The 24798-nt window shown below is 37.0% G+C and overlaps 1 protein-coding gene across 1 annotated transcript; it reads left to right on the top strand.

Annotated features, from left to right (window-relative positions):
• Positions 1–418: 418 nt before the first annotated feature.
• LOC137333942 (homeobox protein 2-like) lies at positions 419–15266 on the top strand. The gene is made up of 9 exons (XM_067998295.1): positions 419–453; positions 1578–1816; positions 5423–5644; positions 8222–9283; positions 9482–9661; positions 10486–10833; positions 11781–12674; positions 12915–13472; positions 14380–15266. Exons 1-9 carry the CDS (start codon positions 419–421, stop codon positions 15264–15266), a joined length of 4425 nt encoding a protein of 1474 aa, XP_067854396.1.
• Positions 15267–24798: the final 9532 nt, after the last annotated feature.

Genomic DNA, 24798 nt, shown 5'->3' with positions numbered 1-24798 from the left:
AGCCATGGGAAAACTGGAGTTGTGTGCAAGTGTGATTTCAGGCATTAACAGGGCACTACTCCATTATACAGCTTCCATTTTAGCTTTAAAGAAAGAACAGCCAAGTACTTTTGAAGTGTTGAACTGTTGTAATGTCGAAAAACACGGCAGCCAAATTGCGCACAGCAAGATCCCACAAACAGCAATAAGATAAATGAGCAGGTAATCTGTTTTAGATGTTTGTTGAGGGATAAATATTGGCCAGGTACCTGGAAAGCTCCCCTGCCCTTCTTCTAATAGTCGGTGGGACCTTTTACTTGAGAGGGCAGATGGGGCCTCGGTTTAACCTCTCATCGGAAAGCCGGCAGCTCGGACTGTGCAAGGCTCCCTCAGTACTCCACTGGGGTCTCAGCCTAGATTATGTGGTTAAGTCTCCGGAATGGGGCTTGAGACCCACAGCCTTCTGACTCAGAGGTGAGAGTGCTACCATTGAGCCGTGGCTGAATCCGAACTTTAACAGAAAGCTGGCTGTTCTGATACACAAAGAAGATTAAAAAGTTATAATCATAGTTAACGCTGTTTCTGCGGTGATAACATTGTAAAGATCCCAAGTCAAACTTTTCCAACTTCCCTCCACACCGGTAGGAGAGAAACCCGAGTGTAACCAGACGGAAACATCCTGGGGGGTCTCGCAGGCCTTGTGAGCATCACCACCCTGAGCTTCAAGCTTAACTACAAAGGGCCGCCAACCCTGAGGGATTGTCCTGGAGTCTCCAGGAATTAAAGATTAATCTCCTGGACACTACAACGAGCAACTCAGGGAAAAACCATTAAAAAAATCATGTGGTTTTCATTTTCTTTCAACACTTTTGTTTATTAGTTATAAAAATATTGGAGATGGTAAAAAGGCTGTTTGACTGACTGGTGAGGTTGGAGGAGAGAGGTCATGTGATGACACCTCTGGGAATATGTTGGCGACCCTATATTACAAGAAGGATGTGATTGCACGAGAGAGAACAGAGATTTACGAGGATGTTGCCAGGGCTGGAGAATTTTAGCTATGAGAAAAGATTGGATAGGCTGGGGTTGTTTTCTTTGGAACAAAGGAGGCTGAGGGGAGATTTAATTGAGGTATATAAAATTATGACGGGACTAGATAGAGTAGATAGGGAGAACCTATTTCCCTTAGCAGAGGGGTCAGTGACCAGGGGGCATAGATTTAAAATAATTGGTAGAAGGATTAGATGGGAGCTGAGGAGAATTTTTTCACCCAGAAGGTGGTGGGGTCTAGAACTCACCGCCTGAACCCTCAACTCAATTAAAAAATACTTGAAGTGCCGTAACCTACAAGGCTACGGACCAAGTGTTGGGAAGTGGGATTAAGCTGGATAGCTCTTTTTCAGCCGGCACGGAAAAGATGGGCTGAATGGCCTCCTTCTGTGCCGTAACTTTCTATGATTCTATGATTCTATCAACAACGGCATTTCACCCCTTGTCCAGACTCGACAACAAACACTGCCTGTTTTCAATGACTTCAATGAAAGTAAAATCGGGCAGCCAGTTTCCCGCCAAATGGATTAAGTTAAAATTACCCCCAGTGACTTTGGCCTTCATGATGCTGAGCTGGAGAAAGTTGTGACCTATCAGGCCTCGCTATGTACCAAGCAGTCTGACAACACGGAGGCTGACGAGGGGTTGAAAGAAGTGGTGGACAGCCAAGCTGGAGATCGTCAATGTCCTTTTGAAGCTTTCCTTGTGCCTGCGGATAGGATCTACAAGGTGGAGGAAGCGAGGGCCGAGGATAGGTCATTGGAGGGCCCCAGAGCAGATGCTGCAGGTTTGTCAATTTTTCAAAGATAGTGATGGTGGGTTTTGAACTCATGATCTATATATTGCTAATCCAGTACCATAATGTCCAGGCTACAGTACCCATCGCAGAACACAGTGCATGTCAAGAACACACACCTGGTACAACTGTAAATAACCCACTAAATCAAGAGTACACACCTGGTATAACTGTAAATAACCCACTAAATGAAGGGTACACACCTGGTACAACCATAAATAAGCCACTAAATCAAGAGTACGTGCTATAACTGTTGATAACCCACTAAATCAAGAGCAAATGCCTGGAATAACTGTAAATAACCCACTAAATCAAGAGTACGCACCTGGTATAACAGTAAATAACCCACTAAATCAGGAGTACGCACCTCGTATAACCATAAATAACTCACTAAATCAAGGATGCACACCAGGTATAACTGTAAATAACCCACTGTCTAATCTCAATCATCAGCAAAGTGATGGAGGGTGTCGTCGACAGTGCTATTAAGCGGCACTTACTCACCAACAACCTGCTCACCGATGCTCAGTTTGGGTTCCGCCAGGGCCACTCAGCTCCAGACCTCATTACAGCCTTGGTCCAAACATGGACAAAAGAGCTGAATTGCAGAGGGGAGGTGAGAGTGACTGCCCTTGACATCAAGGCAGCATTTGACCGAGTGTGGCACCAAGAGCCCTAGTAAAATTGAAGTCAATGGGAATCAGGGGGAAACGTTCCAGTGGCTGAAGTCATACCTAGCACAAAGGGAGATGGTAGTGGTTGTTGGAGGCCAATCATCTCAGCCTCAGGACATTGCTGCAGGAGTTCCTCAGGGCAGTGTCCTAGACCCAACCATCTTCAGCTGCTTCATCAATAAACTTCCCTCCATCATAACGTCAGAAATGTGAATGTTCGCTGACGATTGCACAGTGTTCAGTTCCATTCACAACCCCTCAGATAAGGAAGCAGTCCGAGCCCGCATGCAGCAAGACGTGGACAACATCCATGCGTGGACTGATAAGTGGCAAGTAACATTCGCGCCAGACAAGTGCCAGGCAATGACCATCTCCAACAAGAGAGAGTCTAACCACTTCCCCTGACATTCAACGGCATTACCATCGCCAAATCCCCCACCATCAACATCCTGGGGTTCACCATTGACCAGAAACGTAACTGAACCAGCCACATAAATACTGTGGCTACAAGATCAGGTCAGAGGCTGGGTATTCTGCGGCGAGTGACTCACCTTCTGACTCCCCAAAGCCTTTCCACCATCTACATGGCACAAGTCAGGAGTGTGATGGAATACTCTCCACTTGCCTGGATGAGTGCAGCTCCAGCAACACTCAAGAAGCTCGACACCATCCAGGACAAAGCAGCCCGCTTGATTGGCATCCCATCCACCATCCTAAACATTCACTCCCTTCACCACCGGCGCACTGTGGCTGCAATGTGTATCATCCACAGGATGCACTGCAGCAATTCGCCAAGGCTTCTTCAAAAGCACCTCCCAAACCCGCGACCTCTGCCATCTGGAAAGACAAGGGCAGCAGGCACATGGGAACAACACCACCTGCACGTTCCCTTCCAAGTCACACACCATCCCGACTTGGAAATATATCGCCGTTCCTTCATCGTCGCTGGGTCAAAATCCTGGAACTTCCTACCCAACAGCAATGTGGGAGAACCTTCACCACACGGACTGCAGCAGTTCAAGAAGGCGGCTCACCACCACTTTCTCAAGGGCAATTAGGGATGGGCAATAAATGCTGGCCTTGCCAGTGACACCCACATTCCATGAACGAATAAAAAAAGCCCATTTAATCAAGAATACACACCTGGTATAACGGTAAATGACCCACTAAATCAAGATTAATCAATAACTCACTAAATAAACACCTAGTAAAGCTGTAAATTAGCCACTTAATCATGAGTACACACCTGGTATAACTGTAAATAACCCATCAAATCAAGAGTACACAGTAGGTATAACTGGAAATAACCCAGTACATGTCAAGAGTGCTCACCAATTATAATTGTAAATAACCCACTAAATCAAAAGTACACACCTGGTATAACCTTAAATAACCCATCAAATCTGGAGTGCGCACCTGATATAATGGTAAATAGCCCACTGTCTACTCTCAATCATCAGGAAAGTGATGGAAGATCTTGTCGACAGTGCTATCAAGCAGCACTTACCCACCAATAACCTGCTCACCGATGCTCAGTTTGGGTTCTTCCAGGACCACTCGGCTCCAGACCTCATTACAGCCTTGGTCCAAACATGGACAAAAGAGCTGAATTCCAGAGGGGAGGTGAGAGTTACTACCCTTGACATCAAGTCAGCATTTGACCGAGTGTGTCACCAAGGAGCCCGAGTAAAATTGAAGTCAATGGGAATCAGGGGGAAAACTCTCCAGTGGCTGGAGTCATATCTGGCACAAAGGAAGATGGTAGATGTTGTTGGAGGCCAATCATCTCAGCCCCCGGACATTGCTGCAGGAGTTCCTCAGGGCAGTGTCCTAGGCCCAACCATCTTCAGCTGCTTCATCAATGACCTTCCCTCCATCATAAGGTCAGAAATAGGGATGTTCGCTGATGACTGCACAGTGTTCAGTTCCATTCGCAACCCCTCAGATAATGAAGCAGTCCGTGCCCGCATGCAGCAAGACCTGGACAACATCCAAGCTTGGGCTGATAAGTGGCAAGTAACATTCGCTCCAGACAAGTGCCAGGCAATGACCATCTCCAACAAGAGAGAGTCTAACCACCTCCCCTTGACATTCAACGGCATTACCATTGCTGAACCCCCACCATCAACATCCTGGGGGTCGCCATTGACCAGAAACTTAACTGGATCAGCAATATAAATACTATGGCTACAAGAGCAGGTCAGAGGCTGGGTATTCTGCGGTGAGTGACTCACCGCCTGACTCCCCAAAAACTTTCCACCATCTACAAGGCACAAGTCAGGAGTGTGATGTAATACTCTCTACTTGCCTGGATGAGTGCAGCTCCAACAACACTCAAGAAGATCGATACCACCCAGGACAGAGCAGCCCGCTTGATTGGCACCCCATCTACCAACCCAAACATTCACTCCCTTCACCACCGGCGCACAGTGGCTGCAGTGTGCACCATCCACAGGATGCACTGCAGCAACTCGCCAAGGCTTCTTCGACAGCACCTCCCAAACCCGCGATCGCTACCTCCCAGAAGGATAAGGGCAGCAGGCACATGGGAACAACATCACCTGCACGTTCCCCTCCAAATCACACACCATCCCGACTTGGAAATATATCGCTGTTTCTTCATCGTCACTGGGTCAAAATCCTGGAACTCCCCACCCAACAGCACTGTGGGAGAACCTTCACCACATGGACTGCAGGGGCTCACCACTCAAGGGCAATTAGGGATGGGCAATAAATGCTGGCCTTTCCAGTGACACCCTCATCCCAAGAACGAATGAAAAAACCCCACTAAATCAAAAGTACACACCTGGCATAACTGTAAATAACCCATCAAATCAAGAATACACACTTGGTATAACTGTAAATAACCCACTAAATCAAGAGTACATACTTGGTATAACTGTAAGTAACCCACTAAATCAAGAGTACACACCTGATATAACTGTAAATAACCCACTAAATCAAGAGTACACACCTGGTATAACTGTAAATAACCCACTAAATCAAGAGTACACACCTGGTATAACTGTGAATAACCCATCAAATGAAGAGTACACACCTGGTATAACTGCAAATGACCCATTAAATCAAGAGTACATACTCGGTATAACTGCAAATAACCCATCAAATCGAGAGTACACACCTGGTACAACTGTAAATAACCCATCAAATCAAAAGCACACACCTGGCATAACGTTAAATAACACACAAAATCAAGAGTACATACTTGGTATAACTGTAAATAACCCACTGAATCAAGTGTACACACTTGGTATAACTGTAAATAACTCACTAAATCAAGAGTACACACCTTGTATAACTGTAAATAACCCATCAAATCAAGAGTACACACCAGATATAACTGTAAATAAGTCATCAAATCAAGAGTACTCACCTGGTATCACTGTAAATAATCTATCAAATCAAGAGCACACATCTTGTAACTGTAAATAACCCATCAAATCGAGAGTACACAGCTGGTATAACTGTAAATAACCATAAAAACAAGAGTACACACATGGTCTAACTGTAAATAACCCATCAAATCAAGAGTACACACTTGGTATAACTGTAAATAACCCACTTAATCAAGAGTACATACTTGGTTAAACTGTAAATAGCCCACTAAATCAAGAGGACACACCTGGTATAACTATAAATAACCCATCAAATCTAGAGTACACATCTGGTACAACAGCAAATAAACCATAAAATCAAGAGTACACACCAGATATAACTAAATAAGTCATCAAATCTAGAGTTCATATCTGGTACAACTGTAAATAACCCATCAAATCAAGAGTACACACATGTTATAACTGTATATAACCCATCAAATCGAGAGTACACACCAGATATAACTGTAAATAACTCACTAAATGAAGAGTACACACCTGGTATAACTGTAAATAATCCATCAAATCAAGAGTGCTCAGCTGGTATAACTGTAAATAATCCATCAAATCAAGAGCACACATCTTGTCACTGCAAATAACCCATCAAATCGAGAGTACACAGCTGGTATAACTGTAAATAACCATCAAAACAAGAGTACACACATGGTCTAACTGTAAATAACCCATCAAATCAAGAGTACACACGTGGTATAACTGTAAATAACCCACTAAATCAAGAATACATACTTGGTATAACTGTAAATAACCCACTAAATCAAGAGTACACACCTGGTATAACTATAAATAACACATCAAATCAAGAGTACGCACCTGGTATAACTGTAAATAACTCACTAAATCAAGAGTACACACCTGGTGTAACTGTAAATAACCCATCAAATCAAGAGTACACACCAGATATAATTGTAAATAACTCACTAAATCAAGAGTACACATCTGGTACAACTGTAAATAACCCATCAAATCAAGAGTACACACCTGGTATAACTGTAAATAACCCATCAAATCTAGAGTACACATCTGGTACAACTGTAAATAACCCATCAAATCAAGACTACACACATGTTATAACTGTATATAACCCATCAAATCGAGAGTACACACCAGATATAACTGTAAATAACTCACTAAATCAAGAGTACACTTCGGGTACAACTGTAAATAACCAATCAAAACAAGAGTACAGACTTGGTATAACTGTAAATAATACACTAAATCAAGAGTACACAATTGGTATAACTGTAAATAACCCATCAAATCAAGAGTACACACCAGATATAACTGTAAATAAGTCATCAAATCAAGAGTACTCACCTGGTATCACTGTAAATAATCTATCAAATCAAGAGCACACATCTTGTAACTGTAAATAACCCATCAAATCGAGAGTACACAGCTGGTATAACTGTAAATAACCCATCAAATCAAGAGTACACACTTGGTATAACTGTAAATAACCCACTTAATCAAGAGTACATACTTGGTATAACTGTAAATAGCCCACTAAATCAAGAGGACACACCTGGTATAACTATAAATAACCCATCAAATCTAGAGTACACATCTGGTACAACAGCAAATAAACCATCAAATCAAGAGTACACACCAGATATAACTAAATAAGTCATCAAATCTAGAGTTCATATCTGGTACAACTGTAAATAACCCATCAAATCAAGAGTACACACATGTTATAACTGTATATAACCCATCAAATCGAGAGTACACACCAGATATAACTGTAAATAACCCACTAAATGAAGAGTACACACTTGGTATAACTGTAAATAATCCATCAAATCAAGAGTGCTCAGCTGGTATAACTGTAAATAATCCATCAAATCAAGAGCACACATCTTGTAACTGCAAATAACCCATCAAATCGAGAGTACACAGCTGGTATAACTGTAAATAACCATCAAAACAAGAGTACACACATGGTCTAACTGTAAATAACCCATCAAATCAAGAGTACACACGTGGTATAACTGTAAATAACCCACTAAATCAAGAGTACATACTTGGTATAACTGTAAATAACCCACTAAATCAAGAGTACACACCTGGTATAACTATAAATAACACATCAAATCAAGAGTACACACCTGGTATAACTGTAAATAACTCACTAAATCAAGAGTACACACCTGGTGTAACTGTAAATAACCCATCAAATCAAGAGTACACACCAGATATAATTGTAAATAACTCACTAAATCAAGAGTACACATCTGGTACAACTGTAAATAACCCATCAAATCAAGAGTACACACCTGGTATAACTGTAAATAACCCATCAAATCTAGAGTACACATCTGGTACAACTGTAAATAACCCATCAAATCAAGACTACACACATGTTATAACTGTATATAACCCATCAAATCGAGAGTACACACCAGATATAACTGTAAATAACTCACTAAATCAAGAGTACACTTCGGGTACAACTGTAAATAACCAATCAAAACAAGAGTACAGACTTGGTATAACTGTAAATAATACACTAAATCAAGAGTACACAATTGGTATAACTGTAAATAATCCATCAAATCAAGAGTACACACCTGGTAAAACTGTAAATAACCCATCAAATCTAGAGTGCACACGTGGTGTAACTGTAAATAATCCATCAAATCAAGAGCACACACCAGATATAACTGCAAATAACCGATCAAATCTAGAGTACACATCTGGTACAACTGCAAATAACCCATCAAATCAAGAGGACACACCTGGTATAATTGTAAATAACCCATCAAATCAAGAGTACAGACTTGGTATAACTGTAAATAATCCACTAAATCAAGAGTACACAATTGGTATAACTGCAAATAACCCATCAAATCAAGAGTACACACCTGGTAAAACTGTAAATAATCCATCAAATCAAGAGTACACACCAGATATGACTGCAAATAACCGATCAAATCTAGAGTACACACGTGGTGTAACTGTAAATAACCCATCAAATCAAGAGTACATACATGTTATAACTGTATATAACCCATCAAATCGAGAGTACACACCAGGTATAACTGTAAATAACTCACTAAATGAAGAGTACACACCTGGTATAACTGTAAATAACCCATCAAATCCAGAGTACACACCTGGTATAACTGTAAATAATCCATCAAATCAAGAGTACACACCAGATATGACTGCAAATAACCGATCAAATCTAGAGTACACACGTGGTGTAACTGTAAATAACTCACTAAATGAAGAGTACACACCTGGTATAACTGTAAATAACCCATCAAAACAAGAGTACACAACTGGTATAACTGTAAATAACCCATCAAATCAAAAGTACACACCTAGTATAACTGTAAATAACACACTAAATCAAGAGTACACACTTGGTATAACTGTAAATAACTCACTAAATCAAGAGTACACACCTGGGAAAACTGTAAATAAGGAATCAAATCAAGAGTACACACCAGATAGAACTGGAAATAACTGACCAAATCAAGAGTACACACCTGGTACAACTGTGGATAACCCATCAAATCAAGAGTACAGACTTGGTATAACTGTAAATAATCCATCAAATCAAGAGTACACAATTGGTATAACTGCAAATAACCCATCAAATCAAGAGTACACACCTGGTAAAACTGTAAATAACCCATCAAACCTAGAGTACACACGTGGTGTAACTGTAAATAATCCATCAAATCAAGAGCACACACCAGATATAACTGCAAATAACCGTTCAAATCTAGAGTACACATCAGGTACAACTGCAAATAACCCATCAAATCAAGAGTACACACCAGATATAACGAAATAAGTCATCAAATCTAGAGTACACATCTGGTACAACTGTAAATAACCCATCAAATCAAGAGTACACACATGTTATAACTGTATATAACCCATCAAATCGAGAGTACACACCAGATATAACTGTAAATAACTCACTAAATCAAGAGTACACTTCGGGTACAACTGTAAATAACCAATCAAAACAAGAGTACAGACTTGGTATAACTGTAAATAATGCACTAAATCAAGAATACACAATTGTTATAACTGTAAATAATCCATCAAATCAAGAGTACACACCTGGTATAATTGTAAATAACCCATCAAATCAAGAGTACAGACTTGGTATAACTATAAATAACCCATCAAATCAAGAGTACACACCTGGTATAACTGTAAACAACCCATCAAAATAAGAGTACACAGCTGGTATAACTGTAAATAATCCTTCAAATCAGGAGTACACACCAGATATAACTGTAAATAACTCACTAAATCAAGAGTACACACTCGGTATAACTGCAAATAACCCATCAAATCAAGAGTACACACCAGATATAACTGTAAATAAGTCATCAAATCAAGAGTACACACCAGGTATAACTGTAAATAATCTATCAAATCAGGAGCACACATCTTGTAACTGTAAATAACCCATCAAATCGAGAGTACACAGCTGGTATAACTGTAAATAACCCATCAAATCAAGAGTACACACTTGGTATAACTGTAAATAACCCACTAAATCAAGAGTACATACTTGGTATAACTGTAAATAACCCACTAAATCAAGAGTACACACCTGGTATAACGATAAATAACCCATCAAATCAAGAGTACACACCTGGTATAACTGTAAATAAGTCATCAAATAAGGAGTACACACCATATATAACTGTAAATAACTCACTAAATCAAGAGTACACACCTGGTATAACTGTAAATAACCCATCAAAGCAAGAGTACACACCAGATATAACTGTAAATAACTCACTAAATCAAGAGTACACATCTGGTAGAACTGTAAATAACTCTTCAAATCAAGAGTACACACCTGGTATAACTGTAAATAACCCATCAAATCGAGAGTACACACCTGGTATAACTGTAAATAACCCATCAAATCAAGAGTACACACATGGTATAACTGTATATAACCCATCAAATCGAGAGTACACACCAGACATAACTGCAAATAACTCACTAAATCAAGAGTACACACATGGTATAACTGTATATAACCCATCAAATCACGAGTACACACCAGATATAACTGTAAATAACTCACTAAATCAAGAGTACACACTCAGTAAAACTGCAAATAACCCATCAAATCAAGAGTACACACCAGATATAACTAAATAAGTCATCAAATCTAGAGTGCACATCTGGTACAACTGTAAATAACCCATCAAATCAAGAGCACACACATGTTATAACTGTATATAACCCATCAAATCGAGAGTACACACCAGATATAACTGTAAATAACTCACTAAATGAAGAGTACACACCTGGTATAACTGTAAATAACCAATCAAAACAAGAGTACACAGCTGGTATAACTGTAATTAATTCATCAAATCAAGAGCACACATCTTGTAACTGCAAATAACCCATCAAATCGAGAGTACACAGCTGGTATAACTGTAAATAACCATCAAAAGAAGAGTACACACATGGTCTAACTGTAAATAACCCATCAAATCAAGAGTACACACGTGGTATAACTGTATATAACCCATCAAATCGAGTGTACACACCAGATATAACTGTAAATAACTCACTAAATCAAGAGTACACTTCGGGTACAACTGTAAATAACCAATCAAAACAAGAGTACAGACTTGGTATAACTGTAAATAATCCATCAAATCAAGAGTACACACCTGGTAAAACTGTAAATAACCCATCAAATCTAGAGTACACACGTGGTGTAACTGTAAATAATCCATCAAATCAAGAGCACACACCAGATATAACTGCAAATAACCGATCAAATCTAGAGTACACATCTGGTACAACTGCAAATAACCCATCAAATCAAGAGGACACACCAGATATAACTAAATAAGTCATCAAATCTAGAGTACACACCTGGTATAACTGTAAATAACCCATCAAAACAAGAGTACACAACTGGTATAACTGTAAATAACCCATCAAATCAAGAGTACACACCTAGTATAACTGTAAATAACCCATCAAATCAAGAGTACATACTTGGTATAACTGTAAATAACCCACTAAACCAAGAGTACACACCTTGTATAACTATAAATAACCCATCAAATCAAGAGTACACACCTGGTATAACTTTAAATAAGTCATCAAATAAGGAGGACACACCAGATATAACTGTAAATAACTCACTAAATCAAGACTACACATCTGGTACAACTGTAAATAACCCATCAAATCAAGAGTACACACCTGGTATAACTGTAAATAACCCATCAAATCGAGAGTACACACTTGGTATAACTGTAAATAACCCATCAAATCAAGAGTACACACAAGGTATAACTTTATATTACCCATCAAATCGAGAGTACACACCAGATATAACTGTAAATAACTCACTAAATCAAGAGTACACAATTGGTATAACTGTAAATAATCCATCAAATCAAGAGTACACACCTGGTATAATTGTAAATAACACATCAAATCAAGAGTACACAATTGGTATAACTGCAAATAACCCATCAAATCAAGAGTACACACCTGGTAAAACTGTAAATAACCCATCAAATCAAGAGTACACACCAGATATAACTGCAAATATCCGATCAAATCTAGAGTACACATCTGGCACAACTGTAAATAACCCATCAAATCAAGAGTACATACATGTTATAACTGTATATAACCCATCAAATCGAGAGTACACACCAGATATAACTGTAAATAACTCACTAAATGAAGAGTACACACCTGGTATAACTGTAAATAACCCATCAAAACAAGAGTACACAACTGGTATAACTGTAAATAACCCATCAAATCAAGAGTACACACCTAGTATAACTGTAAATAACACACTAAATCAAGAGTACATACTTGGTATAACTGTAAATAATCCACTAAATCAAGAGTACACACTTGGTATAACTGTAAATAACTCACTAAATCAAGAGTACACACCTGGTATAACTGTAAATAAGTAATCAAATCAAGAGTACACACCAGATATAACTGGAAATAACTGACTAAATCAAGAGTACACACCTGGTACAACTGTGGATAACCCATCAAATCAAGAGTACACACCTGGTATAACTGTAAATAAGGCACTAAATCAAGAGGACACAATTGGTATAACTGTAAATAACACATCAACTCAAGAGTACACACCTGGTATAACTGTAAATAACCCATCAAATCAAGAGTACACACCTGGTATAACTGTAAATAAGTCATCAAATAAGGAGTACACACCAGATATAACTGTAAATAACCCATCAAATCAAGAGTACACGACTGGTATAACTGCAAATAACCCATCAAATCGAGAGTACACACCTGATATAACTGTAAATAACCCATCAAATCAAGAGTACACACCTGGTACAACTGTAAATAACCCATCAAAACAAGAGTACACTGCTGGTATAACTGTAAATAATCCTTCAAATCAGGAGTACACACCTGGTATAACTGTAAATAACCCATCAAAACAAGAGTACACTGCTGGTATAACTGTAAATAATCCTTCAAATCAGGAGTACACACCAGATATAACTGTAAATAACTCACTAAATCAAGAGTACACACCTGGTATAACTGTAAATAACCCATCAAATCAAGAGTACACACCAGATATAACTGTAAATAACCCATCAAATCGAAAGTACACACCTGGTATAACTGGAAATAACCCATCAAATCAAGAGTACACACCAGATATAACTGTAAATAACTCACTAAATCAAGAGTACACACATGGTATAACTGTATCTAACTCATCAAATCGCGAGTACACACCAGATATAACTGTAAATAACTCACTAAATCAAGAGTACACACTCAGTAAAACTGCAAATAACCCATCAAATCAAGAGTACACACCAGATATAACTAAATAAGTCATCAAATCTAGAGTACACATCTGGTACAACTGTAAATAACCCATCAAATCAAGAGTACACACATGTTATAACTGTATATAACCCATCAAATCGAAAGTACACACCAAATATAACTGTAAATAACTCACTAAATGAAGAGTACACAGCTGGTATAACTGTAATTAATCCATCAAATCAAGAGCACACATCTTGTAACTGCAAATAACCCATCAAATCGAGAGTACACAGCTGGTATAACTGTAAATAACCATCAAAAGAAGAGTACACACATGGTCTAACTGTAAATAACCCATCAAATCAAGAGTACACACGTGGTATAACTGTAAATAACCCACTAAATCAAGAGTACATACTTGGTATAACTGTAAATAACACACTAAATCAAGAGTACACACCTGGTATAACTACAAATAACACATCAAATCAAGAGTACACACCTGGTATAACTGTAAATAACTCACTAAATCAAGAGTACACACCTGGTATAACTGTAAATAACCCATCAAATCAAGAGTACACACCAGATATAACTGTAAATAACTCACTAAATCAAGAGTACACATCTGGTACAACTGTAAATAACCCATCAAATCAAGAGTACACACCTGGTATAACTGTAAATAACCCATCAAATCGAGAGTACACACTTGGTATAACTGTAAATAACCCATCAAATCAAGAGTACACACAAGGTATAACTTTATATTACCCATCAAATCGAGAGTACACACCAGACATAACTGTAAATAACTCACTAAATCAAGAGTACACACATGGTATAACTGTATATAACACACAAAATCGAGAGTACACACCAGATATAACTGTAAATAACTCACTAAATCAAGAGTACACAATTGGTATAACTGTAAATAATCCATCAAATCAAGAGTACACACCTGGTGTAATTGTAAATAACCCATCAAATCAAGAGTACAGACTTGGTATAACTGTTAATAATGCACTAAATCAAGAGTACACAATTGGTATAACTGCAAATAACCCATCAAATCAAGAGTACACACCTGGTAAAACTGTAAATAACCCATCAAATCAAGAGTACACACCAAATATAACTGCAAATATCCGATCAAATCTCGAGTACACATCTGGCACAACTGTAAATAACCCATCAAATCAAGAGTACATACATGTTATAACTGTATATAACCCATCAAATCGAGAGTACACACCAGATATAACTGTAAATAACCCACTAAATGAAGAGTACACACCTGGTATAACTGTAAATAACCCATCAAAACAAGAGTACACAACTGGTATAACTGTAAATAACCCATCAAATCAAGAGTACACACCTAGTATAACTGTAAATAACACACCAAATCAAGAGTACACACCTGGTATAATTGTAAATAACCCATCAAATCAAGAGTACAGACTTGGTATAACTGTTAATAATGCACTAAATCAAGAGTACACAATTGGTATAACTGCAAATAACCCATCAAATCAAGAGTAAACACCTGGTAAAACTGTAAATAACCCATCAAATCAAGAGTACACACCAGATATAACTGCAAATATCCGATCAAATCTAGAGTACACATCTGGCACAACTGTAAATAACCCATCAAATCAAGAGTACATACATGTTATAACTGTATATAACCCATCAAATCGAGAGTACACACCAGATATAACTGTAAATAACTCACTAAATGAAGAGTACACACCTGGTATAACTGTAAATAACCCATCAAAACAAGAGTACACAACTGGTATAACTGTAAATAACCCATCAAATCAAGAGTACACACCTAGTATAACTGTAAATAACACTCTAAATCAAGAGTACATACTTGGTATAACTGTAAATAATCCACTAAATCAAGAGTACACACTTGGTATAACTGTAAATAACTCACTAAATCAAGAGTACACACCTGGTATAACTGTAAATAAGTAATCAAATCAAGAGTACACACCAGATATAACTGGAAATAACTGACTAAATCAAGAGTACACACCTGGTACAACTATGGATAACCCATCAAATCAAGAGTACAGACTTGGTATAACTGTCAATAAGGCACTAAATCAAGAGGACACAATTGGTATAACTGTAAATAACACATCAACTCAAGAGTACACACCTGGTATAACTGTAAATAACCCATCAAATCAAGAGTACACACCTGGTATAACTGTAAATAAGTCATCAAATAAGGAGTACACACCAGATATAACTGTAAATAACCCATCAAATCAAGAGTACACAACTGGTATAACTGTAAATAACCCATCAAATCGAGAGTACACACCTGATATAACTGTAAATAAACCATCAAATCAAGAGTACACACATGGTACAACTGTAAATAACCCATCAAAACAAGAGTACATTGCTGGTATAACTGTAAATAATCCTTCAAATCAGGAGTACACACCTGGTATAACTGTAAATAACCCATCAAAACAAGAGTACACTGCTGGTATAACTGTAAATAATCCTTCAAATCAGGAGTACACACCAGATATAACTGTAAATAACTCACTAAATCAAGAGTACACACCTGGTATAACTGTAAATAACCCATCAAATCAAGAGTACACACCAGATATAACTGTAAATAACTCACTATCAAGAGTACACACCTGGTATAACTGTAAATAACCCATCAAATCAAGAGTACACACCAGATATAACTGCAAATAAGTCATCAAATCAAGAGTACACACCAGGAATAACTGTAAATAATCTATCAAATCAAGAGCACACATCTTGTAACTGTAAATAACCCATCAAATCGAGAGTACACAGCTGGTATAACTGTAAATAACCATCAAAACAAGAGTACTCACATGGTACAACTGTAAATAACCCATCAAATCAAGAGTACACACTTGGTATAACTGTAAATAACCCACTAAATCAAGAGTACATACTTGGTAGAACTGTAAATAACCCACTAAATCAAGAGTACACACCTGGTATAACTATAAATAACACATCAAATCAAGAGTACACACCTGGTATAACTGTAAATAAGTCATCAAATAAGGACTACACACCAGATATAACTGTAAATAACTCACTAAATCAAGAGTACACACCTGGTATAACTGTAAATAATCCATCAAATCAAGAGCACACATCTTATAACTGCAAATAACCCATCAAATCGAGAGTACACAGCTGGTATAACTGTAAATAACCATCAAAACAAGACTACACACATGGTCTAACTGTAAATAACCCATCAAATCAAGAGTACACACGTGGTATAACTGTAAATAACCCACTAAATCAAGAGTACATACTTGGTATAACTGTAAATAACCCACTAAATCAAGAGTATACACCTGGTATAACAATAAATAACACATCAAATCAAGAGTACACACCTGGTATAACTGTAAATAACTCACTAAATCAAGAGCACACCTGGTATAACTGTAAATAACCCATCAAATCAAGAGTACACACCAGATATAACTGTAAATAACTCACTAAATCAAGAGTACACATCTGGTACAACTGTAAATAACCCATCAAATCAAGAGTACACACGTGGTATAACTGTAAATAACCCACTAAATCAAGAGTACATACTTGGTATAACTGTAAATAACCCACTAAATCAAGAGTACACACCTGGTATAACAATAAATAACACATCAAATCGAGAGTTCACACCTGGTATAACTGTATATTTACCATCAAATCGAGAGTACACACCAGATACAACTGTAAATAACTCACTAAATCAAGAGTACACACAGGGTATAACTGTATATAACCCATCAAATCGAGAGTACACACCAGATATAACTGTAAATAACTCACTAAATCAAGAGTACATACTCGGTAAAACTGCAAATAACCCATCAAATCGAGAGTACACACCTGGTATAACTGTAAATAACCCATCAAATCAAGAGTACACACATGGTATAACTGTATATTACCCATCAAATCGAGAGTACACACCAGATACAACTGTAAATAACTCACTAAATCAAGAGTACACACATGGTATAACTGTATATTACCCATCAAATCGAGAATACACACCAGATATAACTGTAAATAACTCACTAAATCAAGAGTACACACTCGGTAAAACTGCAAATAACCCATCAAATCGAGAGTACACACCAGATATAACTGTAAATAACTCACTAAATGAAGAGTACACAGCTAGTATAACTGTAAATAATCCATCAAATCAAGAGCACACATCTTGTAACTGCAAATAACCCATCAAATCGAGAGGACACAGCTGGTATAACTGTAAATAACCATCAATACAAGAGTACACACATGGTCTAACTGTAAATAACCCATCAAATCAAGAGTACACACGTGGTATAACTGTAAATAACCCACTAAATCACGAGTACATACTTGGTATAACTGTAAATAACCCACTAAATCAAGAGTACACACCTGGTATAACCATAAATAACACATCAAATCAAGAGTACAGACCTGGTATAACTGTAAATAAGTCAACAAATAAGGAGTACACACCAGATATAACTGTAAATAACTCACTAAATCAAGAGTACACAGCTGGTATAACTGTAAATAACTCACTAAATGAAGAGTACACTTCGGGTACAACTGTAAATAACCCTTCAAATCGAGAGTACACACCTGGTATAACTGTAAATAAACCATCAAATCAAGAGTACACACCTGGTATAACTGTAAATAACCCATCAAATCGAGAGTACACACCTGGTATAACTGTAAATAACCCATCAAATCAAGAGTACACACCAGATATGACTGTAAATAAGTCATCAAATCTGGAGTACATATTAGGTACAACATTAAATAACCCATCAAATCAAGAGTACACACATGTTATAACTGTATATAACCCATCAAATCGAGAGCACACACCAGATATAACTGTAAATAACTCACTAAATGAAGAGTACACACCTGGTATAACTGTAAATAACCCATCAAATCAAGAGTACACACGTGGTATAACTGTAAATAACCCACTAAATCAAGAGTACATACTTGGTATAACTGTAAATAACCCACTAAATCAAGAGTACACACCTGGTATAACGATAAAGAACACATCAAATCAAGAGTACACACCTGGTATAACTGTAAATAACTCACTAAATCAAGAGCACACCTGGTATAACTGTAAATAACCCATCAAATCAAGAGTACACACCAGATATAACTGTAAATAACTCACTAAATCAAGAGTACACATCTGGTACAACTGTAAATAACCCATCAAATCAAGAGTACACACCTGGTATAACTGTAAATAACCCATCAAATCGAGAGTACACACCAGATATAACTGTAAATAACTCACTAAATCAAGAGTACACAGTCGGTAAAACTGCAAATAACCTATCAAATCAAGAGTACACACCAGATATAACTAAATAAATCATCAAATCGAGAGTACACATCTGGTACAACTGTAAATAACCCATCAAATCTAGAGTACACACATGTAATAACTGTATATAACCCAACAAATCGAGAGTACACACCAGATATAACTGTAAATAACTCACTAAATGAAGAGTGCACAGCTGGTATAACTGTAAATAACCATCAATACAAGAGTACACACATGGTCTAACTGTAAATAACCCATCAAATCAAGAGTACACACGTGGCATAACTGTAAATAACGCACTAAATCAAGAGTACATACTTGGCATAACTGTAAATAGCCCACTAAATCAAGAGTTCACACTTGGTATAAATATAAATAACTCACTAAATCAAGAGTACACACCTGGCATAACTGTAAATAACCCATCAAATCAAGAGTACACACCTGGTATAACTGTAAATAATCCATCAAATCAAGAGTACACACCTAGTATAACTGCAAATAACCCATCAAATCGAGAGCAAACACCGGGTATAACTGTAAATAACACACTAAATCAAGTGTACATACTTGGGATAACTGTAAATAACTCACTAAATCAAGAGTACACACCTGGTAAAAATGTAAATAATCCATCAAATCAAGAGTACACACCTGGTACAACTGTAAATAAGTCATCAAATCAAGAGTACACACCAGATATAACTGTAAATAACTCACGAAGTAAAGAATACACACCTGGTATAACTGTAAATAACCCATCAAATCAAGAGTACACACATGGTATAACTGTATATAACCCATCAAATCGAGAGTACACACCAGATACAACTCTAAATAACTCACTAAATCAAGAGTACACACCTGGTATAACTGCAAATAATCCATCAAATCAAGAGTATACAACTGGTATAACTGTAAATAAGTCATCAAATCAAGAGTACACACCAGATATAACTGTAAATAACTCACCAAATCAAGACTACACACCTGCTATAACTGTAAATATTCCATCAAATCAAGAGGACACACCTGGTATAACTGTAAATAACTCATCAATTCAAGAGTACACAATTGGTATAACTGTAAATAACCCACTTCATCAAGAGTACACACCTGGTAAAACTGTAAATAACCCATTAAATCAAGAGTACACACCAGATATAACTGTAAATTACTCAATAAATCAAGAGTACAAATCTGGTACAACTGTAAATAACCCATCAAATCTAGAGTACAGACGTGGGGTAACTGTAAATAACCCATTAAATAGAGAGTACACACCTAGTATACCTGCAAATAACCCATCAATTCAAGAGTATACATCTGGTACAACTGCAAATAACCCACTTAATCAAGAGTACACACCTGGTATAACTGTAAATAACCCATCAAATCAAGAGTACAAACCTGGTATAACTGTAAATAACCCATCAAATCAAGAGTACACACCTGGCATAACTGTAAATGACACACTAAATCAAGAGTACATACTTGGTATAACTGTAAATAGCCCACTAAATCAAGAGTTCACACTTGGTATAACTATAAATAACTCACTAAATCAAGAGTACACACCTGGCATAACTGTAAATAACCCATCAAATCAAGAGTACACACCTGGTATAACTGTAAATAATCCATCAAATCAAGAGTACACAACTGGTATAACTGCAAATAACCAATCAAATCGAGAGTACACACCTAGTACAACTGTAAATAACTCAATAAATCAAGAGTACAAATCTGGTACAACTGTAAATAACCCATCAAATCAAGAGTACACACCTGGTACAACTGTAAATAATCCATCAAATCAAGAGTGCACACCAGATATAACTGCAAATAACCCATCAAATCTAGAGTACACACGTGGTATAACTGTAAATAACCCATCAAATCAAGAGTACAAACCTAGTATAACTGCAAATAACCCATCAAATCAAGAGTACAAACCTGGTATAACTGTCAATAACCCATCAAATCAAGAGTACACACCTGGCATAACTGTAAATAACACACTAAATCAAGAGTACATACTTGGTATAACTGTAAATAGCCCACTAAATCAAGAGTTCACACTTGGTATAACTATAAATAACTCATTAAATCAAGAGTACACACCTGGCATAACTGTAAATAACCCATCAAATCAAGAGTACACACCTGGTATAACTGTAAATAATCCATCAAATCAAGAGTACACACCGAGTATAACTGCAAATAACCCATCAAATCGAGAGTACACACCTAGTATAACTGTAAATAACACACTAAATCAAGAGCACACTTAGTATAACTGTAAATAAGTCATCAAATCAAGAGTACACACCAGATATAACTGTAAATAACTCACGAAATAAAGAATACACACCTGGTATAACTGTAAATATTCCATCAAATCAAGAGTACACACCTGGTATAACTGTAAATAACCCATCAAATCAAGAGTACACATCTTGTAACTGTAAAAAACCCATCAAATCGAGAGTACACACCTGGTATAACTATAAATAACCCATCAATTCAAGAGTACACACCTGGTATAACTGTAAATATTCCATCAATTCAAGAGTACACACCTGGTATAACTGTAAATATTCCATCAAATCGAGAGTGCACACATTGTATAACTCTAAATAATGCACGAAATCAAGAGTACATATTTGGTATAACTGTAAATAACCCACGAAATCAAGAGTACACACCTGGTATAACTGTAAATAATCCATCAAATCAAGAGTACACACCTTGTATAACTGCAAATAACCAATCAAATCGAGAGTACACACCGAGTATAAGTGTAAATAACACACTAAATCAAGAGTACACAATTGGTATAACTGTAAATAACCCATCAAATCAAGAGTACACACCTGGTAAAACTGTAAAAAACCCATCAAATCAAGAGTACACACCAGATATAACTGTAAATTACTCAATAAATCAAGAGTACAAATCTGGTACAAATGTAAATAACCCATCAAATCTAGAGTACAGACGTGGGGTAACTGTAAATAACCCATTAAATTGAGAGTACACGCCTAGTATACCTGCAAATAACCCATCAATTCAAGAGTATACATCTGGTACAACTGTAAATAACCCACTTAATCAAGAGTACACACCTGGTATAACTGTAAATAACCCATCAAATCAAGAGTACAAACCTGGTATAACTGTAAATAACCCATCAAATTAAGAGTACACACCTGGCATAACTGTAAATGACACACTAAATCAAGAGTACATACTTGGTACAACTGTAAATAGCCTACTAAATCAAGAGTTCACACTTGGTATAACTATAAATATATCACTAAATCAAGAGTACACACCTGGCATAACTGTAAATAACCCATCAAATCAAGAGTACACACCTGGTATAACTGCAAATAACCAATCAAATCGAGAGTACACACCTAGTACAACTGTAAATAACTCAATAAATCAAGAGTACAAATCTGGTACAACTGTAAATAACCCATCAAATCAAGAGTACACACCTGGTACAACTGTAAATAATCCATCAAATCAAGAGTGCACACCAGATATAACTGCAAATAACCCATCAAATGTAGAGTACACACGTGGTATAACTGTAAATAACCCATCAAATCAAGAGTACAAACCGAGTATAACTGCAAATAACCCATCAAATCAAGAGTACAAACCTGGTATAACTGTCAATAACCAATTAAATTGGGAGTACACACCTAGTATAACTGTAAATAACACACTAAATCAAGAGTACACAATTGGTATAACTGTAAATAACCCATCAAATCAAGAGTACACACCTGGCATAACTGTAAATAACCCATCAAATCAAGAGTACACACCTGGTACAACTGTAAATAATCCATCAAATCAAGAGTGCACACCAGATATAACTGCAAATAACCCATCAAATCTAGAGTACACACGTGGTATAACTGTAAATAACCCATCAAATCAAGAGTACAAACCTTGTATAACTGCAAATAACCCATCAAATCAAGAGTACAAACCTGGTATAACTGTCAATAACCCATCAAATCAAGAGTACACACCTGGCATAACTGTAAATAACACACTAAATCAAGAGTACATACTTGGTATAACTGTAAATAGCCCACTAAATCAAGAGTTCACACTTGGTATAACTATAAATAACTCATTAAATCAAGAGTACACACCTGGCATAACTGTAAATAACCCATCAAATCAAGAGTACACACCTGGTATAACTGTAAATAATCCATCAAATCAAGAGTACACACCGAGTATAACTGCAAATAACCCATCAAATCGAGAGTACACACCTAGTATAACTGTAAATAACACACTAAATCAAGTGTACATACTTGGTATAACTGTAAATAACCCACTAAATCAAGAGCACACTTGGTATAACTGTAAATAACTCACTAAATCAAGAGTACACACCTGGTATAAATGTAAAAAACCCATCAAATCAAGAGTACACACCAGATATAACTGTAAATTACTCAATAAATCAAGAGTACAAATCTGGTACAAATGTAAATAACCCATCAAATCTAGAGTACAGACGTGGGGTAACTGTAAATAACCCATTAAATTGAGAGTACACGCCTAGTATACCTGCAAATAACCCATCAATTCAAGAGTATACATCTGGTACAACTGTAAATAACCCACTTAATCAAGAGTACACACCTGGTATAACTGTAAATAACCCATCAAATCAAGAGTACAAACCTGGTATAACTGTAAATAACCCATCAAATTAAGAGTACACACCTGGCATAACTGTAAATGACACACTAAATCAAGAGTACATACTTGGTACAACTGTAAATAGCCTACTAAATCAAGAGTTCACACTTGGTATAACTATAAATATATCACTAAATCAAGAGTACACACCTGGCATAACTGTAAATAACCCATCAAATCAAGAGTACACACCTGGTATAACTGCAAATAACCAATCAAATCGAGAGTACACACCTAGTACAACTGTAAATAACTCAATAAATCAAGAGTACAAATCTGGTACAACTGTAAATAACCCATCAAATCAAGAGTACACACCTGGTACAACTGTAAATAATCCATCAAATCAAGAGTGCACACCAGATATAACTGCAAATAACCCATCAAATGTAGAGTACACACGTGGTATAACTGTAAATAACCCATCAAATCAAGAGTACAAACCGAGTATAACTGCAAATAACCCATCAAATCAAGAGTACAAACCTGGTATAACTGTCAATAACCAATTAAATTGGGAGTACACACCTAGTATAACTGTAAATAACACACTAAATCAAGAGTACACAATTGGTATAACTGTAAATAACCCATCAAATCAAGAGTACACACCTGGCATAACTGTAAATAACCCATCAAATCAAGAGTACACACCTGGTACAACTGTAAATAATCCATCAAATCAAGAGTGCACACCAGATATAACTGCAAATAACCCATCAAATCTAGAGTACACACGTGGTATAACTGTAAATAACCCATCAAATCAAGAGTACAAACCTTGTATAACTGCAAATAACCCATCAAATCAAGAGTACAAACCTGGTATAACTGTCAATAACCCATCAAATCAAGAGTACACACCTGGCATAACTGTAAATAACACACTAAATCAAGAGTACATACTTGGTATAACTGTAAATA

The sequence above is a fragment of the Heptranchias perlo genome, chromosome 17, assembly GCF_035084215.1.
Source record: "Heptranchias perlo isolate sHepPer1 chromosome 17, sHepPer1.hap1, whole genome shotgun sequence".
NCBI lineage: Eukaryota > Metazoa > Chordata > Chondrichthyes > Hexanchiformes > Hexanchidae > Heptranchias > Heptranchias perlo.
This window is presented reverse-complemented; position numbering and strand designations above follow the sequence as displayed.

Bases quoted from the DNA above. Each gene is read 5' to 3' on its own strand.
- LOC137333942 (XM_067998295.1), top strand. From the start codon at position 419: ATGGGGCTTGAGACCCACAGCCTTCTGACTCAGAG. The intron at 9,662-10,485 runs GTACAACTGCAA...CACTAAATCAAG, and splicing joins AAATCTAGAGTACACATCAG to AGTACACACCTGGTATAACG. The intron at 10,834-11,780 runs GTATAACTGTAT...CATCAAATCTAG, and splicing joins AAATCAAGAGTACACACATG to AGTACACACCTGGTATAACT.